Below are 21,566 nucleotides of genomic sequence, written 5' to 3' on the forward strand. Positions count from 1 at the left end.
TGGAGGAAGGCTCGGCGGAGAACTGAGGGAACACTCATGGGAGGCTGTGGGGGAAGATTGTCAAGTGTGACTAGCACCTTCCTGAGGCTGCCTTCTGCTGCTATGCCATGGGCTTCTTAAAAGAGCCTCACAGAGAGAAGGTAAGTCTGGGGCAATGTGGTGGGCAGAGGCAGTCATCACAGATTGACGGTGTTCTTGAAAGTTATAATGGTGCGCAATTGGCTCCTTTCAGGGTCCCACAGGTGACCTCTGCGGAATTTCACAAACCTCCACATACACGTGCATCCAAGAGGTCACAGAGGCAATTTCCACGATGGCACCAACTTTGTGCATTTCAACCAGGATCAGGCACACCAGGATGCAAGAGCAATGGGCTTTGCACAAATCTCTGGCTTTCCAGAGGTGCAGGGAGCCATTGACTGCACTCACATGGCACTCAAATCTGTGGGGCATCAAGCAGTGAACTACATGAACCGCACGGGCTTCTGATTAATTCTCCTGTGAGCGGTTTCTCTGGGGAGCCCAGCAAACATATCCGATCACACACCATGCACTCACTGAATGTTCAGCTGCTCTACACCAAACACATCCTCCAGGTGAGCTCCCTTTCCAAGGGTGATGCAATATGGATTGTTTCATCTTTCTTGATCTAACATCGTCTTCATGAATTGTACCTTTGAGGTTCAGTTCACTGGCGGCTGAGGAAAATGCTATGGGGAACCAGCCACAGCTCAAAGATGCAGAGAGCACATATTGACAATGAATGGAATGAGTGACACTAATCCTGTACATTGTGGGAGACATCTTCATTCCTTATGAGAAACAGGCCTGACTGATGTGTTCAGTCACTGTGAAGTGACACCACCAATGTGCTGGGAACCTTGCACAAAGCACATGGAGGAAGTCCTGGACTGAAAACCATGCTTTTTTCTGGTGCAGTAATCAGATTTTCAGGTCAGGACTACAGGAACATCAAAACAAGAAGCCATGGAAATGGTGCAATTAGTGAGAGTTTAATTACACCGGTGAACGTTACCTACAAGTGCTTAACACCTGTGCCCATGCTGTGCAACTAGAGTTTCTTAACTGTTCTAATCCTGCCGCTATATCTTGGTACTTCCCCAACATCTACAGCAGAGGTGAAGGAAGCCTGCTGACTGCGATGCACTGTTGTCTGTGATTACCTTGGGTGGCGTCCCCTGGAGGGTCAAGATGCAGATCTGCTTTCAGGATCCTGCTGTGTGGTAGTGTCACTTTCCTTAGATTGTAGAACTGGAATTGAGGCGATCACAGGAAGAGAGGATTCAAATGGACAGGGCACTCCTGGAGTCACCTGAGTGGATGAACCTGGGATGTGTACCAGCTCCTCCTCCTCCCTATGACCATGGATATCTAAGGAGGTGAGGGAGAGTATCAAATTGAAGGAAAAAACATACAAGGTGGCAAAATTAGTGGGAGACTAGAGGACTGGGAAGTCTTTAGGGGACAACAGAAAGCTACTGAAAAAGCCATAAAGAAGAGTAAGGTAGACTATGAAAGTAAACTGGCTCAGAACATAAAAGCAGATAGTAAAAGCTTCTACAAATATATAAGACAAAAAAGAGTGGCTAAGGTAAATATTGGTCCTTTGGAAGATGAGAAGGGAGATTTAATAATAGGAGACGGGGAAATGGCTGAGGAGCTGAACAGGTTTTTTGGGTCAGTCTTCACAGTGGAGGACACAAATAACATGCCAGTGACTGACGGAAATAAGGATATGATAGGTGAGGACCTGGAGATGATTGTAATCACTAAGGAGGCAGTATTGGGCAAGCTAATAGGGCTAAAGGTAGACAAGTCTCCTGGCCCTGATGGGATGCATCCCAGAGTGTTAAAAGAGATGGGCACTCATAAGAACATACATAAGAACATAAGAATTAGGAACAGGAGTAGGCCATCTGGCCCCTCGAGCCTGCTCCACCATTTAATGAGATCATGGCTGATCTTTGTGGACTCAGCTCCACTCTCCTGCCCGTACACCATATCCCCGAATCCCTTTATTCTTTAGAAAGGTATCTATCTTTTTCTTAAAAACGTTTAAAGAAGGAGCCTCAACTGCTTCACTGGGCAAGGAATTCCAGAGATTCACAACCCTTTGGGTGAAGAAGTTCCTCCTACACTCCGTCCTAAATCTACCTCCCCTTATTTTGAGGCTATGCCCCCTAGTTCTGCTTTCTCCGACCAGTGGAAACAACCTGCCCGCATCTATCCTATCTATTCCCTTCATAATTTTATATGTCTCAATAAGATCCCCCCGCATCCTTCTAAACTCCAATGAGTACAGTCCCAGTCTACTCAACCTCTCGTCATAATCTAATACCCTCAACTCTTGGATCAACCTAGTGAATCTCCTCTGCACTCCCTCCAGTGCCAATATGCCCTTTCTCAGGTAGGGAGACCAAAACTGAACACAATATTCAGATGCGGCCTTTGTAGGCTGCCAGCATGTTGTAGTTGCCATACAGATTGGGTGAGTCAAATTAGTCACTGTACAATAGAGGTGGAATTTCTGGAGTGTGTAGGGATGGTTTTCTGGACCAATACGTTGAGAAACCAACAAGACAACATGCCACCTTAGACTGTTGTGCAATGAGAAAGGATTAGTTGGCAACATGGTTGTGAGAGAACCCTTGGAGTTGAGTGACCTGAATTTGATAGAATTCTTTATCATGATGGATAGTGAAGTGGTTAATTCTAAGACTAGGATCCTGAATCACAATAAAGGTGTAGTAACCTAGCAAGGCCTAGATTTAGGCCCGATTAAAATTGGATATTTTAAATTAAAGAATTTGCCTGATTAAAATGGATATCCTAAATTAAAGAATTGGGCATTTTAAAATAATACTGCAGTCAAACCTCAGGCAGGCTATTGGAATTCAGACTTGACTAGTCAAATACACAACCAACACACAAACTGCCAGAATATGTCTGGAACTGCCCCGTTACCCACCCATCAGGGAGATCATTGCACAGGTCTATTGTCAGTAGCCCAGAACAGGCCATAATTTCTGTCACTCAAAATTTCTACTGTTACCTTATATGGGAACAGGTTATGTGCAACCAACGCCGCCAGAGATGGGATATTTGGGACGGGCTCAGGTGGCCTGTCAAACCTGGTCATCAACCGGACCATTAGGTGCTGAGACCCCCTTCCGAGCCATCATTGCAGAAAGCCAGAGGAAATGGCAAAAGGGTGTGAAGGAAGGGGGATAAAAACAGCTACTCCCCTCAGAAGCAAAGACTTGGGGCGGGATTCTCCGACCCCCCGTCGGGTCGGAGAATCGCCGGGGGCTGGCGTGAATCCCGCCCCCGCCGGTTGCCGAATTCTCCGGCACCGGAGATTCGGCGGGGACGGGAATCGCGCCGGTTGGCGGGCCCCCCAGGCGATTCTCCGGCCCGGATGGGCCGAAGTCCCGCTGCTGGAATGCCTGTCCCGCCGGCATGGATTAAACCTCCTCTCTTACCGGCGGGACAAGGCGGCGCGGGTGGGCTCTGGGGTTCTGGGGGGCGATCTGGCCCCAGGGAGTGCCCCCACAGTGGCGTGGCCCGCGATCAGGGCCCACCGATCCGCGGGCGGGCCTGTGCCGTGGGGGCACTCTTTTCCTTCCGCCTTCGCCATGGTCTCCACCATGGCGGAGGCGGAAGAGACCCCCTCCACTGCGCATGCGCGGGGATGCCGTGAGCGCCCGCTGACGCTCCCGCGCATGCTCCGCCTGGAAAAGTCAGTTTCGCGCCAACTGGCGGGGCACCAAAGGCCTTTCCCGCCAGCTGGCGGGGCGGAAATTAGTCCGGCGCGGGCCTAGCCCCTCAAGGTTAGGGCTCGGCCGCTCACGATGCGGAGGATTCCGCACCTTTGGGGCGGCGCGATGCCGGACTGATTTGTGCCGTTTGGCAACCCCCCTGACCCAGCCCCCAATCTAAAATGCTGTTTGAACTGTCTCCAAATCATCAACGTGGCCACCACCACCGGACTCACCATATACTTCCCTAGGGTCATAGGAGCGGCACCATTGCCATGCCCGGATCCCTGACCCCCTGCAAGAGCCCGCCTCAATCCTCACCCACAAAGCCCCCCTGCTCCAACCCCAAACCTTTTGGGATGTTTTATTACATTAAAGGATAATAAAAGTTGTCTGCTGTAATTTTTCACAATGTGCTGGAGAACAGTTTATGAAGCAGCTTGGTTTTCATCAACCCAACATCCTTTATTTTTTAAAGATCTCCGCAGCACTGCATTTTGAGCATATCTTTTTTCTGAATTTAAGCAACCTCCAACTTCCAGTATGCACTCAGCTGAGGGTAACTGCAATCCAATCAATGAAAGTGAATTGTATGCTACAGTCTCCCTCATGTGGCTACAAAACAAACTGCAGCAACAGTTTGAAAGTGTTAACTAGCCAATCAGTGTAACTTATGCATGTCTGATTGTATACATGTCAGATGGTTGTAGTAATCCAGGAACATATAGCTAATGTAATCATACTCCTCACCACGATTCTTTTTCTGAGAAGAAAATAATTCCAGAATGTCAGTATAGCTGAAATTCAACCAAAATTCAAACTAATCCTCGTATCTTAGCATACACTACAGTAAATGTAGCCGGTTTAGCTCATTTGGCTGGACAGCTGCGATGCAGAGTGAGGTTAACAGCACGGGTTTAATTCCCGTTAAGGCTGAGGTTATTCAAGAATGCCCCGCCTTCTCAACCTTGCCCCTTGCGTGAGGTGCAGTGATCCTCAGCTTAAATCACCACCAGTCAGTTCTCCCCGTCAAAGGGAAAAGTGGCCTTTAGTCATCTGGGATTCTGGTTACTTTACTTTTACAGTAAATTATACCAGGGGTGCCAGCAGCCAGAATGATCCGAGCACCACTCCAGCACTTCCGATCAGGACTTGGGAGGAGGTGCAGACGAGTCCAAACCTGGGAGCTGGGGGGTGGGGGGGGGGGGGGGAGAGTGGGCGTGCCTGCTCATTCCTTCAGCCTGTCTATATCCGCTTGAAGTCCATCACTATCCGCCCCAAAGTTCACAATACTTCCAAGTCTTGCAGCATCTTCACATTTTGAAATTGTGCCCTGCACACCCAGGCCCAGGTTAATATAAATCAAGAAAAGCAATTTTCCCTCAATATACCATTCCCCAGTCAGAAGTGAAGTTTTCTTTAATTCATGTTTTTAATAGGCTTGAATTAAATAATTAAACTGTGCACAATGAAATTCTAGCCATGCTAAAGACTAATGATTCAAAATACCACATAAAATGAAATAAATTGTCCACAGCACTAATATTTTTCCCTTAAAAAGCAAAGTTTTACAGATGTTTGGGGAGGCAATTGATTAATACATAGAAAATTAATGTAATAATAGATTTAGAAATGATATTTGGCCAGCACATTTTTGGAGAACTCTGGGTTACACACCAATACAGTCATAAGGATAAACGTTCCGGTCTTGCTGCGGTAATCGTCACAGACCGGACAGAAAATTTGATGGACTACTTAAAGGTCTGTTGACCTCAAGTCCGATTTTCTGGTCTGGGGCAGGCACAACCAGAAAATCCCACTCTCTCCCCGAACAGGTGCCGGAATGTGGCGACTAGGGGCTTTTCACAGTAACTTCATTTGAAGCCTACTTGTGACAATAAGCGATTTTCATTTCATTTCAAGGCCAGATTTACATCTCCCGCTGCCTCAGGAAGGCAGGCAGCATTGTCAGAGACCCCTTACACCCAGGCTTTGCCCTCTTCCATCGGGCAGAAGATACAGAAGTTGAAGACCCACACATCCAGACATAGGAACAGCTTCTTCCCCACAGCTGCCAGACTCCTCAATGTCTCTTCCTTGGACTGATCTGTTCCCTGTAAGAACACTATTCACAACGCCCTATACTGCTCTTGTTTGGCCCTTGTTCCGCACTGTAACCAATTGCTATTTGGTGATGTACCATTTGTCAAGGTACTCTGTCGATTATTCTTTTGTCTACTATGTACGTACCGTGTACGTTCCCTTGGCCACAGAAAAATACTTTTCACTGTACTTCGGTACATGTGACAATAAATATCAATCAATCAACCAGATTTCTGACACAGGGTAAACCTGTGTCAGGCGACCAGAAATAGAGGCTGGGTAGAGCTTGTCGTGTTGGGTGCTCTGCTACACAGACGAACCAACACGGTTGCGGATGGTACAACTCAGTTTTATTACTAACAATAATAACATCTGTAAACTGGTTACTGTGGTTCGTTCATTACCCTCTAACCTGTGGACCCAGCCCTAACACTATCTTGGAGAAGCACTCAGCACATGGTGAATGTCTGAGTGGCTTGCTGTGAGCTCTGTGCCCTGAGCTGTCTCCTGCTGGAATCAGCGGGAAGTGTCGTGTTCCCCGTTTTATAGTGTGTATGCTCTTGCTTGTGATTGGCTGTGATGTTGTGTGTGTATTGATTGGTCCGTTGATCTGTCCATCTATGTATGTTTGCACCATGATGTTTATCTGAATATCTGAATATCATGACATCCCCCCTTTTTTACAAGAATATGTGCCTATGTGGGAATAAATATCGATGTGTACTGAGTGCAGCTGAATGTGCAATATCTACAACATGTACATGAGGCTAAACTATATACATAGGAAGGTGTCAGGTGCAACATAACAATGAGGTTGTACCATAAACAAAACATCAAGCATCAAAACGAACTCCTGTAACGACAAAAAGAGAAACATATTAACATTATGGCATAATACTTCAGTGAGTCCAATGTTCAAACAGGCTCATACGTCCAGCCTAGTAGGTGGGCAATGAATTCGGGTTGACCGCCTCAAGGGTGGGTCAGTATCCACCGGCTGAGGAGTGGGCCTGGCCACAGGCGACAGAGGAATGGGCATGGTGGCAGGAAGCTCCACAAAGTCGACATCGGGAACAACAGGAGGGCGTGGCACCGGTGTATGATCACGTAGCGAGCGCGGAAGCAGGCGAAGAGCCCGGCTGCGAATGGAGCCATCAGGCATGCGAACCAGGAATGAGCGGGGAGCCACACGTCGGAGAACTTCGGCAGTTGCCGACCAGCCACCCTCTGGTAGGTGGATGCGGACGTTGTCTCCAGGCGCCAGGGCAGGGAGATCAGTTGCCCGAGTGTCATGTGCCAACTTCTGCTGAGCACGCTACTGTCGCATCCGTTGGAGTACTGGAGCATAGTTGGGTGTAGGGACCAGAATGGATGGCACAGTGGTCCTGAGGACGCGACCCATCAGCAGGTGGGCTGATGAGAGGCCAATGGCTAGCGGGGCCGAGCGATAGGCCAGCAGGGCTAAACAGAAATCCGATCCGGCATCAGCAGCCTTGCAGAGGAGCCGCTTGATGATGTGAACGCCCTTTTCCGCCTTGTCATTTGACTGGGGATGCAGAGGGCTGGACGTCACGTGTGTGAAGCCATACGAAGCAGCAAAAGAAGACCATTCTTGGCTCACAAAACAGGGCCCATTGTCCGACATGACAGTAAGCGGAATGCCTTGGCGAGCGAAGGTGTCTTTGCATGCCTGATGACAGCGGACGATGTCAAATCGTGCAGGCCTATGACCTCTGGATAATTCGAAAAGTAATCTATGATGATGACGTAGTCCCTGCCAAGCGCATGAAAAAGGTCCACACCCACCTTCGCCCAGGGGGATGTCACCAACTCATGGGGCTGAAGCGTCTCAGGGGGTTGCGCGGCTGAAACCTTTGGCAGGTGGGGCAGTTGAGCACCATGTTGGCAATGTCGTCGCTGATGCCCGGCCAGTATACAGCTTCTCGGGCCCTCTGTCTGCACTTCTCAACCCCCAGATGGCCTTTGTGTAGTTGGTCGAGGACCAGCTTGTGCGTGCTGTGTGGAATCACAATCCGGTCCAGCTTTAGGAGGACACCATCAATGACGGCCAAGTCGTCCCGGACATTGTAGAATTGTGGGCCCTTGCACATCACACGTTGTAGAAGGGGGTCAGCCGCAGTTTCCCGGCGAATACGGGCCAGACTTGAATCATCAGCTGGCAGATTTGCCGATGTGAAGGCCACCTGCGCTTTGACCTGATAGACGAACCTCTCCGAATCGGGCACTCTGCTCACTGCTCTGGATATGGCATCCGCAATGATGAGGTCCATACCCGGGGTGTAGACCAGTTGGAAGTCGTACCTCCAGAGCTTGAGCAGGATGCGCTGGAGGCGAGGGGTCATCTCGTTCAGGTCCTTATGTATGATGCTGACCAGGGGGCGATGGTCGGTTTCCACGGTGAATTGGGGGGGGACCATACATGTAGTCGTGGAACTTGTCTATGCCAGTTAACAAACCCAGGCACTCCTTCTCGATCTGCGCATAGAGCTGTTCTGTGGGGGTCATGGCCCGCGAGGCATAGGCGACCGGGGCCCATGATGCAGTGTCATCCCGTTGCAGGAGTACCGCCGCAATGCCGGACTGGCTGGCATCAGTCGAGATCTTCGTATCACGAGAGGTGTCGAAGAACGGCAATACCGGGGCTGTGGTGAGCTTAATTTTGAGCTCCTCCCATTCCTTCTGGTGTGCGGGCAGCCACTGGAACTCCGTGGACTTCTTTACTAGGTGGCGGGGAGCCGTTGTGCGGGAGGCAAGGTTGGGAATTAACTTCCCCAGGAAGTTGACCATGCCTAGAAAACGTAGCACTGCTTTCTTGTCTGCCAGCTGCGGCATGGCTGTAATGGCGCTCACTTTGTCTGCATCCGGACGCACTCCTGACCGGGATATATGATCCCCCAGAAACTTCAGCTCAGTTTGGCCGAAAGAACACTTGGCTCGGTTGAGGCGCAGGCCGTGTTCCCGTATCCGCGCAGAGACACGCTGGAGACGACTGATGTGCTCCTGTGGTGTGGTGGACCAGATGATGACGTTGTCAACATAGGCGCGCACCCCTTCGATGCCCTCCATCATCTGTTCCATGATTCTGTGAAATACCTCGGATGCCGAGATGATGCCAAACGGCATTCTGTCATACCAGAACCTGCCGAAAGGAGTGTTGAATGTGCACAGCTTCCTGCTGGACTGATCCAGTTGGATCTGCCAAAAACCCTTCGAGGCATCAAGCTTTGTGAAAATTTTAGCCCAGGCCATTTCGCTCGTGATCTCTTCCCATTTAGGTATGGGGTAGTGTTCCCTCATGGTGTTGTTGCTCAGGTTTTTCGGGTCGATGCAGATCCGGAGTTCGCCAGAGGGCTGCTTTACGCACACCATGGAGCTGACCCATGGCGTGGGCTCCGTGACCCGGGATAGCACCCCTTGGTCCTGGAGATCCTGCAGCTGCTGCTTGAGGCAGTCTTTGCGTGGTGCTGGGACTCTGCGAGGTGCGTTAATGCCCGGGGTGGCATCCGATTTGAGCCGTATTCTGTAGGTATAGGGCAGTGTGCCCATGCCCTCGAATGCCTCCTGGTTGTGGGCGAGGAGCAAGTGGAGCTGTGCTCTAAATTCTGCATCCGGGAAGTCTGATGTGCATTCTGGAGACAGAGCGTGTACCCGCTGAACGAGGTAGAGAACCTTGCATGCCTGTGCGCCTAGCACGGAGTCCTTCGATGATCCAACTATCTCGAAGGACAGTGTGGCCGTGTGTGTATTGTGTGTCACCTGGAGCTGGCAGGATCCCATGGCCGAGATAACGTTTCCATTGTAGTCGACCTTCTTACAACGGGATGCCCGAATTGGTGGTCTGACCTTCAAGGCGTCGAAGGCTGACCATGCTGTTAGGTTGGCGGAGGCACCAATGCCCAAACGGAATGTGATTGGTGATCGGTTGACCGTTAGGGTGGCACACCATTCATCACCTGGATTGACACTGTTCACTGTCATCGGCTGGTGGGTCCTGCTTGGAGACATCCGGTTCCTGTCAATGACCGCAACGCGGAAGGCGTCCCGGTCGTCTGTATCACCGGTCTGTATATCGTCCGGGTATGACTCGGAGTATGGAGGCTGAATAGTCCGCACGTCCCTGCGAGGCTGTCGGAATTGGGGAGCGTTGGCAGGTTGAGCTGCTCGACAGCAGGTAGCGTAGTGGCCCATCTTGCCACAGCAGAGGCATTGTTGGTTCTTTGCCGGACATTGCAGCTTTAAATGTGCGGATCCACAGTTGCCGCACGTCATGACGTCATGGCGTTCGTTGCGCCATCGGGCATGTGCAGTTCGTTCCTGCGTAGAGCGCGCCTGCACGTCACGTCCCTCTGCGTCGATGTCTCTTTTGGCACGTACAAGCGCGGGAGGCCGCGGAAAGTGCGCGAAATGGCCGCCCTCGTCCGGGCCGCAGGCCGGGAGGAACTCGATCGCCTGGACCCGCTCAGCCTCGTAGGACTCCTGCCGTGCCGATTCGGCCGCGTAGGACCCCTGCCGTGCCGATTCGGCCGCCTGGAATTGGGAGTAGCGGCTGGTCGCGTTTTCATGGAGGACGCAGGCTTCGATGGCGGTGGCTAGGGTGAGGCTTTCAATTTTGAGGAGCTGCTGGTGGAGGGTGCCTGAGGTGACCCCAAAAACGATCTGGTCCCGAATCATGGAATCGGAGGTGGCCTCGTAACCGCCGGACTGCGCGAGGATACGGAGGTGTGTTAGGAAAGATTGAAAGGGCTCATCCTTACCCTGCAGGCACTGCTGGAAGAGGTACCTCTCTAAACTCTCATTTACCTCGACGCTGAAGTGTTGCTTGAGTTTGAGAAGGACCGTCTTGTACTTCGTCTTGTCCTCACCTTCCGCGAACACCAGGGAGTTGTAGATGTGGATGGCGTGTTGCCCTGCCGTGCAGAGGAGGGCGATTTTCCTGGTGTCCGAAGGATTTGCCCTTTCTGTGGCTTATAGGAAGAACTAGAAGCGCTGTTTACACAGCTTCCAGTTGACGCCGAGGTTTCCAGCGATTTGGAGCGGCTGCGGCGGGCTGATGGTGTCCATGGCGCAAGATGGCAGATTCCTGAAGATGTGTAGGTAGGTCTCACAGTTACTGGGTTCCAATCCTGGTACCATGTCATGTTGGGTGCTCTGCTACACAGACGAACCAACACGGTTGCGGATGGTACAACTCAGTTTTATTACTAACAATAATAACATCTGTAAACTGGTTACTGTGGTTCGTTCATTACCCTCTAACCTGTGGACCCAGCCCTAACACTATCTTGGAGAAGCACTCAGCACATGGTGAATGTCTGAGTGGCTTGCTGTGAGCTCTGTGCCCTGAGCTGTCTCCTGCTGGAATCAGCGGGAAGTGTCGTGTTCCCCGTTTTATAGTGTGCATGCTCTTGCTTGTGATTGGCTGTGATATTGTGTGTGTATTGATTGGTTCGTTAATCTGTCCATCAGTGTGTATGTTTGTTTGCACCATGATGTTTATCTGAATATCATGACAGAGCTAAGAAGGAACAAGCAGCAAAAAACCTCAGTGGGAGTTGTCGCTAGTCCTCCAAACAGTAATGGTAATTTGGTGGAAGGCATTAAACAGGAAATTAGAGATCTATGCAACAAAGGTGCTACAGCAATCATGGGTGACTTTAATCTACATATAGATTAGGCAAAGCAAATTAGCAATAATATTGTGGCAGATGAATTCCTGGACTGCGCATGAGATGGTCTGTTAGACCAGTATGTCGAGGAACAAACTGGAGAACATGATATCCTAGATTTGGGATTATGCAATGAGAAGGAAGTTAATTAATAATCTTGTTATGCAGGATCCTTTAGAAATCGGGGCGCAGTGGCATAGTGGTATTGTCACTGGACTAGTAAACCAGAAGCCCAGGTAATGCTCTGCGGACCCAGATTCGAATTCCCCCCATGGGATTCAATAAAAAAGGAATTACACATCTAATGATGACCATGAAATCATTGTCGATTGTTGTAGAAACCCATCTGGTTCATTAATGTCCTTTAGGGAAGGAAAGCTGCTGTTATTACCTGGTCTGGCTTACATGTGATTCCAGATTGACAGCAGTGCCCCCTCAAGAGCAATTAGGAATGGCCAATAAATGCTGGCCCAGCCAGTGATGCCTACATCCCATGAAATAATTTTTAAAAAAGAATGCTTCGTCAGGGTGGAAAATGAAAAAGTCCGATCTGAAACTAGGTTCCTAAATCTAAACAAAGGAAACTACGAGGGTATGAGGTGTGACTTAGTTAAGATAGACTGGGGAATTTAACCAACATTACGGTGGCTAGGCAATGGCTAATATTTAAGGAACAAATATATGCATTGCAATAGTTATACATTCCTTTCCTAACAGCCGGCTGAAATGGATAACTCGCCGGCATTTTACGACACCAAAATCGGCGCTGAACCCTCACCAGTTCCGGGACCGGTGAGGGGCTAGCAGCGGCGCCGGGTCAAATTCCAGTCTCACATGCCAAAAATGCAGGATCCCTGACCACACATGTGCATGGCAACGCCCTGCAGTGGTCGCGCTGTACAACGTAGCGCTGGCCATGCGCGGACCCAACCCACCATCCGCGACACCACAGGCCCACCACCCCCTGGCCACTCCCCACCAGTCCCCCCAGTCCTGGCAGAAGCCCCCCACGGCCAGCGGCATGGATCCCGGCCGAGTGTGGCCGCGCTGGACACAGTCCGCAGTCGCCATGCCGGGTTCCGGACCGCTCAGACCACATGTCAACCACGCGGTCGGAAACTCGGCCCATCCAGGGCGGAGCATCGCGGGAGGGCCTGTCAATGACGCGCCAACGCCATTGCAATGGCACACGATGTGATTACAACACTTCCGAGAGGCAGAACATGGCTGACTGGCATCAAACCTGCGCTGTCCCCGAGTTGGTCGTTGGAGTGGATTCTTCGCCCAATCACCAATTACGATGTGAGTAAAGTTGCAAGTAACATAAAAGCAGACCGTAAAAGCTTCTATAAGTATGTAAAAAGAAAAAAGATTAGAGATGACAATGTAGAACCCGTACAGTCAGAAACAGGAGAATTTATAATAGGGAACAAGGAAGGGCAGAACAACTAAACAACTACTTCAGTTCTGTCTTCATGGAGAAAGACACAAATAAGTTCCCAGAAATGATAGGAAAGCAACAGTCTAGTGAGAAGGAGGAATTGAAGGAAATTATTACTTCAAAAATAGCGCTGAAGAAATTAATGGAACTGGAAGCCGATAATTCTCCTGAGCCTGATAATCTAACATCCCAGAGTACTAGGAGGAGGTCATGGAAATAGTAGATGCGTAGATGTCATCTTCCAAAATTCTGTAGATTCTGGAACAGTTTCAGTAAGCCAAAGGGTGACAAGTGTAACCTGACTATTTATAAGAATGAGAGGAGATCTAATTGTAAGTATATAATTCTGACAGGAATGGACAGGCTGGGATGTTGTTTCCTCTGGCTGGGGGTCTAGAAGAAAGAGTCACAGTCTCAGGGTATTGGTTATGCCATTTAGGAGTGAGAGGAGGGAAAAAAAACCTCTTCACTCAGAGGGTGGTGAACCTGTGGAATTCTCTGCCACAGAAGGCTGTGGAGGCCAAGTTACTGAATATATTTAAAAAGGAAGTAGATAGATTTCTAGACTCTGAAAATGTTAAAGACTTACGGGGAAAGAACAGGAGTAGGGCAAAGAGATAGAGGATCAGCCATAATCATATTGTATGGCGGAGCATTCCCAAAGAACCAAATGGCCTACTCCTGCTACTATTTTATATGTTTTTATGTCTAACATCAAACCTGCTCTAAGTAACGCACACTAGTATTTGACCTTCATATCAAAAGGGATTTTGGTGCTAGTTTTACTTGACTTTCCTCAAGTATTGCTTTGTCCCGAGGGAGGAACTTCCAAGTGGAAATCCTCTTCTTCATGCGGTACAATTAGGAGGAGAATGACAACATGGAAGAAGACAGTCCAAAGATGTGCAGGTCAGGTGGATTGGCCATGCTAAATTGCCCTTCGTGTCCAAAAAATGTTAAGTGGGGGTTACTGGGTTAAGGGGGTAGGGTAGAAATGTGGGCTTCAGTAGGGTGCTCTTTGTAAGGGCCGGTGCAGACTCGATGGGCCGAATGGCCTCCTTCTGCACTGTAAATTCTATGATTCTACGAAGACCGCTATCCCAATGCAATGAAGGAACAAAGGTTGATATTAAGTCACTTCACAACTGTTGCACAAAGACTCTCATTGTTCTCTTATCATCATTCAAATCCCAAAAGTTGAAAGTATACACAGATATGAACTCAGACCTTTATGGAGCTAAGCAATGTTTATTTTACAGAACATTGACCACATAATTCCAGAAATTGAGTTTTCAGAGCCATTGTCCTGTAGTTGAGCACAGGAACAATTTAAATAGCGTAACAAAATTCTTGCCCAAACAGAATGGAAACAGAAAGTATAGTTTGCTCTGCCAATGTATAAAGCAAAATCTATCACAAAATCATTCTGCTTCATGGACATGGGTTGAATATCCATGGTGTACATTAAAATCCTTAGTTTTAAATAATATTTAATAATCTTTATTGTCACAAGTAGGCTTACATTAACACTGCAATGAAGTTACTATGGAAAACCCCTAGTTGCCTGTTCGGGTACACAGAGGGAGAATTCAGAATGTCCAAATTACCTAACAGCACGTTTTTCGGGACCTGTGGGAAGAAACCGGAGCACCCGGAGGAAACCCACACAGACACACGGAGAATGTGCAGACTCCGCACAGACAGTGACCCAAGCCGGGAATAGAACCTGGTGCTGTGAAGCAACAGTGCTAACCACTGTGCTACCATGCCACCCAAATAACCACATCTATAAAGATCCGATTCGGTTATTAACTTGCTTCATAGCACAATTAAAATGCTGTTATAAAAAATAAACCCTTCATCCTCACCTTAACAGGTAGAAGTAATGTGTCTGAGGCTGGAGGTGGATGGCGCATGTTATATCTTTCAATGCACTTTTCAGATTGTGGATCTGCCAAACAAATTCAAACATAAAACAAATCACGGATCATTATGAGCCAAAAACTGTTTTCTGCTTATTCGTAACAACTTTCTCTAACAAAATTTAGATTTTAAGTGTAGAGTTTCTGCATCCTTCCATTAGTTTAGTTCCCAGGTTCCGGTGCAGTCAAGTGCATCAATCTAGAAGACCAGGGAATTTCAAACATAATTGAGTTGCGCACAAACCATTTACTTCAGAGTTTCGCCACAATGCTTTGCAATGCTTTAAGATTCAATTTGCCTGAATCAGGCCTCTCCAGAAAACTGGCCATGGTCCCATTTTGACACGGAGAGCGCGATCTAACGGAAAAGTTTCTTAGGGCGGTATTTTCTGCGCAACCCGCCACGTGTTTTTTGGTGTCAGAGGCAGCCCACCAGCGAGATCTTTTGGTCCCGCCATTGTCAACGGGATTTCCCATTGAATGAACACCTCACCCCCACTGAGGTGGGGGGGGGGGGGGGGGGGGTGCCGTCAGTGGGACCAGAGGATGCTGCCAGCATGAACAGCCGACAAATTCCACCCTAAATGTCATCTGTTTTGCTGGGAGTTTCCCACAGGATCTGACAGCGAGTTCCCCACCACCATCTAACCACACTTTGGGCGCAATCTTCCCAAAGGGGAACAAAGTCCCCGAGCGAGTGTGTTTAGCCGCGGGTTTCCCAGCACTTGCAGTGCCGAGAAACGCACGGCTATTCAATGCATTGAATAAGGGGCCTGGACAGGGAATGTGCTGCCGAGGCCGAACATAGCACTGTTTTTTACAATGGGAGCTCCGCCTCAAAGAACAAAGAACAAAGAAAAGTACAGCACAGGAACAGGCCCTTCGGCCCTCCAAGCCTGCGCCGACCATGCTGCCTGTCTAAACTAAAATCTTCTCCACTTCCGGGGTCCTTATCCCTCTATTCCCATCCTATTCATGTATTTGTCAAGATGCCCCTTAAACGTCACTATCGTCTCTGCTTCCACCACCTCCTCCGGTAACGAATTCCAGGCACCCACTACCCTCTGTGTAAAAACTTGTCTCGCACATCTCCTCTAAATCTTGCTCCTCGCACCTTAAACCTATGCCCCCTAGTAATTGACCCCTCTACCCTGGGAAAAAGTCTCTGACTATCCACTCTGTCTATGCCCCTCATAATTTTGTAGACCTCTATCAAGTCGCCCCTCAACCTTCTTCGTTCCAGTGAGAACAAACCAAGTTTATTCAACCTCTCCTCATAGCTTATGCCCTCCATACCAGGCAACATTCTGGTAAATCTCTTCTGCACCCTCTCTAAAGCCTCCACATCCTTCTGGTAGTGTGGCGACCAGAATTGAACACTATACTCCAAGTGTGGCCTAACACAGCTGCAACATGACTTGCCAATTTTTATACTCAATGCCCCGGCCAATGAAGGCAAGCATGCCGTATGCCTTCTTGACTACCTTCTCCACCTGTGTTGCCTCTTTCAGTGACTGATCATGGCCTCATCGGAACTGCCCATTTGATGGTCAGCATTAGACTTTTAATTCCAGATATTTATTGAATTCAAATTTTACCATCTGCCATGATGTGATTTGAACCTTGGTATTCAGAGCATTATTATCCTGGGTCTCTGGATTACTAGTCCAGCGACACTACTACTACACCCCTGCCTCCCCTTTGGAGGACCTCTAGAAATCAATGAAAGAGGCCTGGGCTGTACTGGAGAAGACCAATGAACCCCTGAAAGCCCATGTAGCCATGTTCAAAGATATGGAAGTTGCCCTTTCGAGCCACAGTGATCGGATTGCTTCACCGGATGCAGAGATGTCTTTGGTGGCCAACGTGAACAAGGCGTTGAAGGCCAAGGTGAATGATCTAAAAAATCTGTCCAGGAGGCAAAACATTCGAATTATGGAGGGGATGGAAGGCCCAACGCCCATGTAGTACTTCGCAGAAATGTAAGATGGTGAGGTAGGGGGAGATTCACATCCCCTCCCGAGTTGGACCGAGCCTATCGTACACTTCGGTAGAGGCCTCTACTTGAGGATTCACCGCGTACAGTAATAGCAAAGTTCCATAACTTCAAAGAGAAAGAGCGGGTTCTGAAATGGGTTAAGGAGCATCGAGACTTTAAATGGGAAGGCTACGCCATTAAGTTCTACAAAGACATGAGAGTGAGCTGTCGAAGAAGAGGGTTGCGTTCAATAGTGCCAAGGCCACCCTGTATAAAAGTGGAGTCCGGTTCAGTGTGGTCTACCTGGCTCTGCTTAGAGTGGCTTTTGATTGAAAGGACTATTTATTTGATGCGCCGGGAGAGGCGGACTCCTTTGTTAAGAAACACGGGTTGGGCGCAGTGTGATTGAGTGTTAGGGTGTTGGGGACGTGTATGTTGAATTGTTGCATTGTAGGAGTTGCAATTGTGTTTAGATTTGGATTGTAGTCCGATGTGGGGTTCTGTTCCATCATTGAGAATGGGGATATTTGTGGAGCCGCCTCCTCCAGTGAGTTGTTTAATTGTCCACCACCATTCAATGCTGGATGTGCAAGGACTGCAGAGCTTAGATCTGATCCATTTGTTGTGGAATCACTTAGCTCTGTCTATTACTTGCTGCTTATGTTGTTTGGCACAGAAATAGTCCTGTGTTGCTGCTTCACCAGGTTGACACCTCATTTTTCGGTATGCCTGATGTTGCTCCTGGCATGCTCTCGGCATGTTCTCCTGCACTCTTCACTGAACCAGGGTTGATCCCCTGGCTTGGTGGTTCTTTTGTTACCTTTCTGTAGTGTGGTTGGTAGCACTAACTGTAGGTAACATGCATTACTCAATCCAGTTGCAGCAAAGGCGTTCTGTACCTTGATGAAGAAGGCTCAAAGTCGTCCAAAGGTTTTGAAAGGTTTATTGAGTAACAGAATTTAACAACTGCATGAGTTCTTACTTTAAGATCAATACCAGTAGAAAGGTTACAACTTTTATATATAGTAGCTATGTCTGACCACACTAGTAGCCCTGAGCTAGATCTATGCTCCTGCTCTCGTCACAGTCTAATCACCAAGAGAGGCAGAGAGCCGCTTGCGTCTGCCTTTATACCCGCCAGTGCTGCCCCCTAGTGGTCTTTCAATTTCCCATTAACCCCTTATGTACATACCCATGTAAAGATCACTACAGTGGTAATGGTAGAGTGGGGGATATGTCGGGCCATGAGGTTGCAGACTGTGGTTGAATACAATTTTTCTGCTGCTGATGGCCGACAGCGCCTCATGGATGCCCTGTCTTGAGTTGCTAGATCTGTTCGAAGTCTGTCCCATTTAGCACAGGGTTAGTGCCACACAACACAATGGAGGGTATCCTCAATGTGAAAAATGGACTTTGTCTCCACAAGACTGTGTGGTGGTCACTTCTACCGATACTGTCATGGACAGATGAATCTACAGCAGGCAGATTGGTGAAGATGAGGTCAAGTATGTTTTACCCTTTTGTTGGTTCCCTCACCACCTGCTGTAGTCCCAGTCTAGCAGCTATGTCCTTTCGGACCCGGTCAGCTCGGTCTGTGGTGGTACTACTGAGTCACTCTTGGTGATAGACATTGAAGACCCCGCGCAGAGCATATTCTGCACTCTTTCCACCCTCAGTGCTTCCTCCAAGTGGTGTTCAACATGGAGGAGTAGCGATTCATCAGCTGATGGTGGCAGATACGTGGTAATCAGCAGGAGGTTTCCATGCCCATGTTTAACCTGAACCCATGAGACTTCATGGGGTCCAGAGTCAACGTTGAGGACTCTCGAGGCAACTCCCTCCCGACTATATGCCACTGTGCCGCCACCTCCGCTGGGTCTGTCCTGCCGGATAACAGAAGAAATGTGTATTTATATTTGGGTGTGATAGTATTCAAGGGCAAAGGCGAGGGGGCGAGAGCAAGTGAGGGTATTTTGTTGACGGTGGCTCAGATTTTTCTTTGTTCAGTCACTTGATTTGGTTTGGTGGCCACCTTGGGTGGGCCTGTTTGCTGGACCATTTACGTATCTTTTAGGCAATCTCTCTTGGTGGAAATGGCTGGCTCCGGATTGAGTGGTGGTGGGAGAACGCCAATTCATTTTGTCAGCTGGAACATTAGGAGGTTGAACGGCCCAGTGAAAAGGTCAAGAGTATTTTCTCACCTTAAGTGTTTAAACTCCAATGTTGTGTTTTTGTAAGAGTCTCATTTGCAGGTCAGGAACCAGACAAGGCTGTGGAAGGCGGGTGTAGGACAAATCTTTCATTCGGGTTTCAATGGTGGTACCAGGGGAAGGCAATATTAATTAATAAAAGTGATTAGTTTTCTGCCTCTAAGATCTAGGTTGACCCCAATGGCATGCATCTTTGGCTAGCTCCCCAGTGGTTATGATTAACCTCTATGCCCTAAACTGGAACAATACAAATTTTATTAATAATCCGCTGGCCTCCTTCCCCGGTTTAGATTTGCATCAGCTTATTTTGGGTGGGGACCAAAACTGTGTTCTGGACCCTAATCTGGATTGGTCAAAGCCCAAACCCTTACTCCATCAGGAGTGGCCAAAGCTTTGTTGTCTTTCATGGAGTAGATCCTTGACACATTTTGAATCAAGGTGACAAAGATTTTTTGTTTGTCTTGAATGTTCATCAGGTATACTCGGGAATCCGTTTTTTTGTGGTACACAGGTCTCTCCTCCTTTCAGTGGTGGTGGCTGAGTACTCAACAATTGTAATTTCAGACCATGCCCCACACTTTGTTGATTTGGCGCCAGAGTCAGGACCCTCCCAGCATCCGCCATGGAGTTTGGACACACCATTACCAGCGGATAAGACATTTTGTGAACGCATGTCCATTGTCATTGGGGACTGTATAAAATTTAATAAAACTGAGTCATTCTCACCTTCCACACTGAGGGAGGCCCTGTTGAAGAGGATTTTGTTTTTGGCCGGGTCAGTTGGGCATCTATTTCGGGTGTTATGGGCCAGGATTTAGGGAACCCCAAAGTGTATCATGGAGTTCACCTGACCCACAACTTTTAATAGATTGTGGTATGGGGAGCACACGACCCACTCTACAGGTGTGGTACAGCAGAAATGGAAAAGTATTTTTTAAAGCAAAACAATGTTTATTCTATGAACTCATGTTAACCTTTTTAAAACATAGTGAACATCTTAGCAACCATCAATTCAAATACAACCCCCAAAGAATACAACACTAAGTAATCCTTACTAAATTCCCAAACAACACTCAGAGGACAAAAGACCCTTTTTACACAAAGATCAGGTTTAAATTCACTATTGAGAGCAGTTACCACATTGAAAACTCCAAATGAACATTCATAAGCTTGCAGAGATTCATACACATCCTGCTGTGATTTCAGCTTCTCCAAGACTAAAATGAAACCAAACCCACCCTGCAGCAAAAAGCCTAAAGCGAAAGTAAAAAGCTGACAGACATCCCAGCTCCACCCACTCTCTGACATCGCTGCAGTAATAAACACCCATTTCTAAAGGTACTCTCACTACAGATATTTATATATACACCCATTTATAACCACCCATTTCTTAAAGGTACTCTCACATGACACCTCTCCCCAAGAAAAAAAACCCCATCAATTCAAGATGGTTTCATTTTTTACCTTTTCACTTTCCTTCAAGAAATATGGATAATGAATATACGTTTTTGTTAACAAAACAAAACACGCAAACATTTATAATAATATAGTCCATTTTAATTCTTCCACCAACAGGAATCCTTCTCGATTGACAGTCTCTTTGAACAAGAAGGTCTTTGCACGATCCATCCATTTCTCTATGCCTTGGCATATCTCTTTAAAGTCAGATACTTTAGTTCAATCTAATCACAGAGTTCCTTGTAATTCTCCAACACAAAAGTATTGGTTATCACAGCTTTCAGGCAGTTAAATGTCTGTTGAAAGTCCGCTGTCCTCTGAGATATTTGACGTTTGTTCAGCAAGTGGAGCAACCACGCCACAAAACATTTGCACAAAGTTCGATCAAATCCACTCATGCCAAGAAATCGCATTATTTCCCTTTGTGATGAGGGTATCGGAAACTCCCCAATAACTTTTGGTTTCACATCCCATGTGACCATTCGACCCTGTCCGATTGTATGGCCAAGGAAAGTGACTTGGGCTTTTCCGAATTTACTTTTGGCTAGGTTTACCACCAAACCCGCCTCCTGAAATCGATCGAATAACTCAATCAGATGTTTTAAATGTTCTTTCCATGTCCGCACAATTGGGTAATCCTGAAACAACTTTGTTAATTAACCGATGAAATGTGGCTGGGGCGTTTTTCATGCCAAATGGCATAACTTTGAATTGGTATATACCATCTGGAGTCACAAAAGCTGAAATCTCCTTCGCCCTTTCGGATAAAGGTATCTGCCAAACCTTTAAATAAATCCAGTTTGGAAATAAAAGCTGATTGTCCCACTTTCTCAATGCAATCCTCCAAACGTGGTGTAGGATAAGAGTCCGGTCTTGTAACTGCATTAACCTTTCTATAGTCCACATACAACCATTGGGAACCATCCAATTTTGGTACCATCACTATGGGTGAGCTCCATTGGCTGCAACCCACTTCAATTATGCCATT

The 21,566-nt window shown here is 47.9% G+C and overlaps 1 protein-coding gene across 1 annotated transcript in view; it reads right to left on the reverse strand.

Moving 5' to 3' along the window:
• Nucleotides 1–21,566, reverse strand: part of ttc6 (tetratricopeptide repeat domain 6) — a 554,053-nt gene that overhangs the window by 213,401 nt on the left and 319,086 nt on the right. The window contains exon 19 of the mRNA XM_072488749.1: nucleotides 14,879–14,961. Coding sequence (XP_072344850.1) covers nucleotides 14,879–14,961 — 83 coding nt within the window. The remainder of the gene's footprint in view (nucleotides 1–14,878; nucleotides 14,962–21,566) is intronic.

The sequence above is a fragment of the Scyliorhinus torazame genome, chromosome 2, assembly GCF_047496885.1.
Source record: "Scyliorhinus torazame isolate Kashiwa2021f chromosome 2, sScyTor2.1, whole genome shotgun sequence".
NCBI classification, from domain to species: Eukaryota; Metazoa; Chordata; class Chondrichthyes; order Carcharhiniformes; family Scyliorhinidae; genus Scyliorhinus; species Scyliorhinus torazame.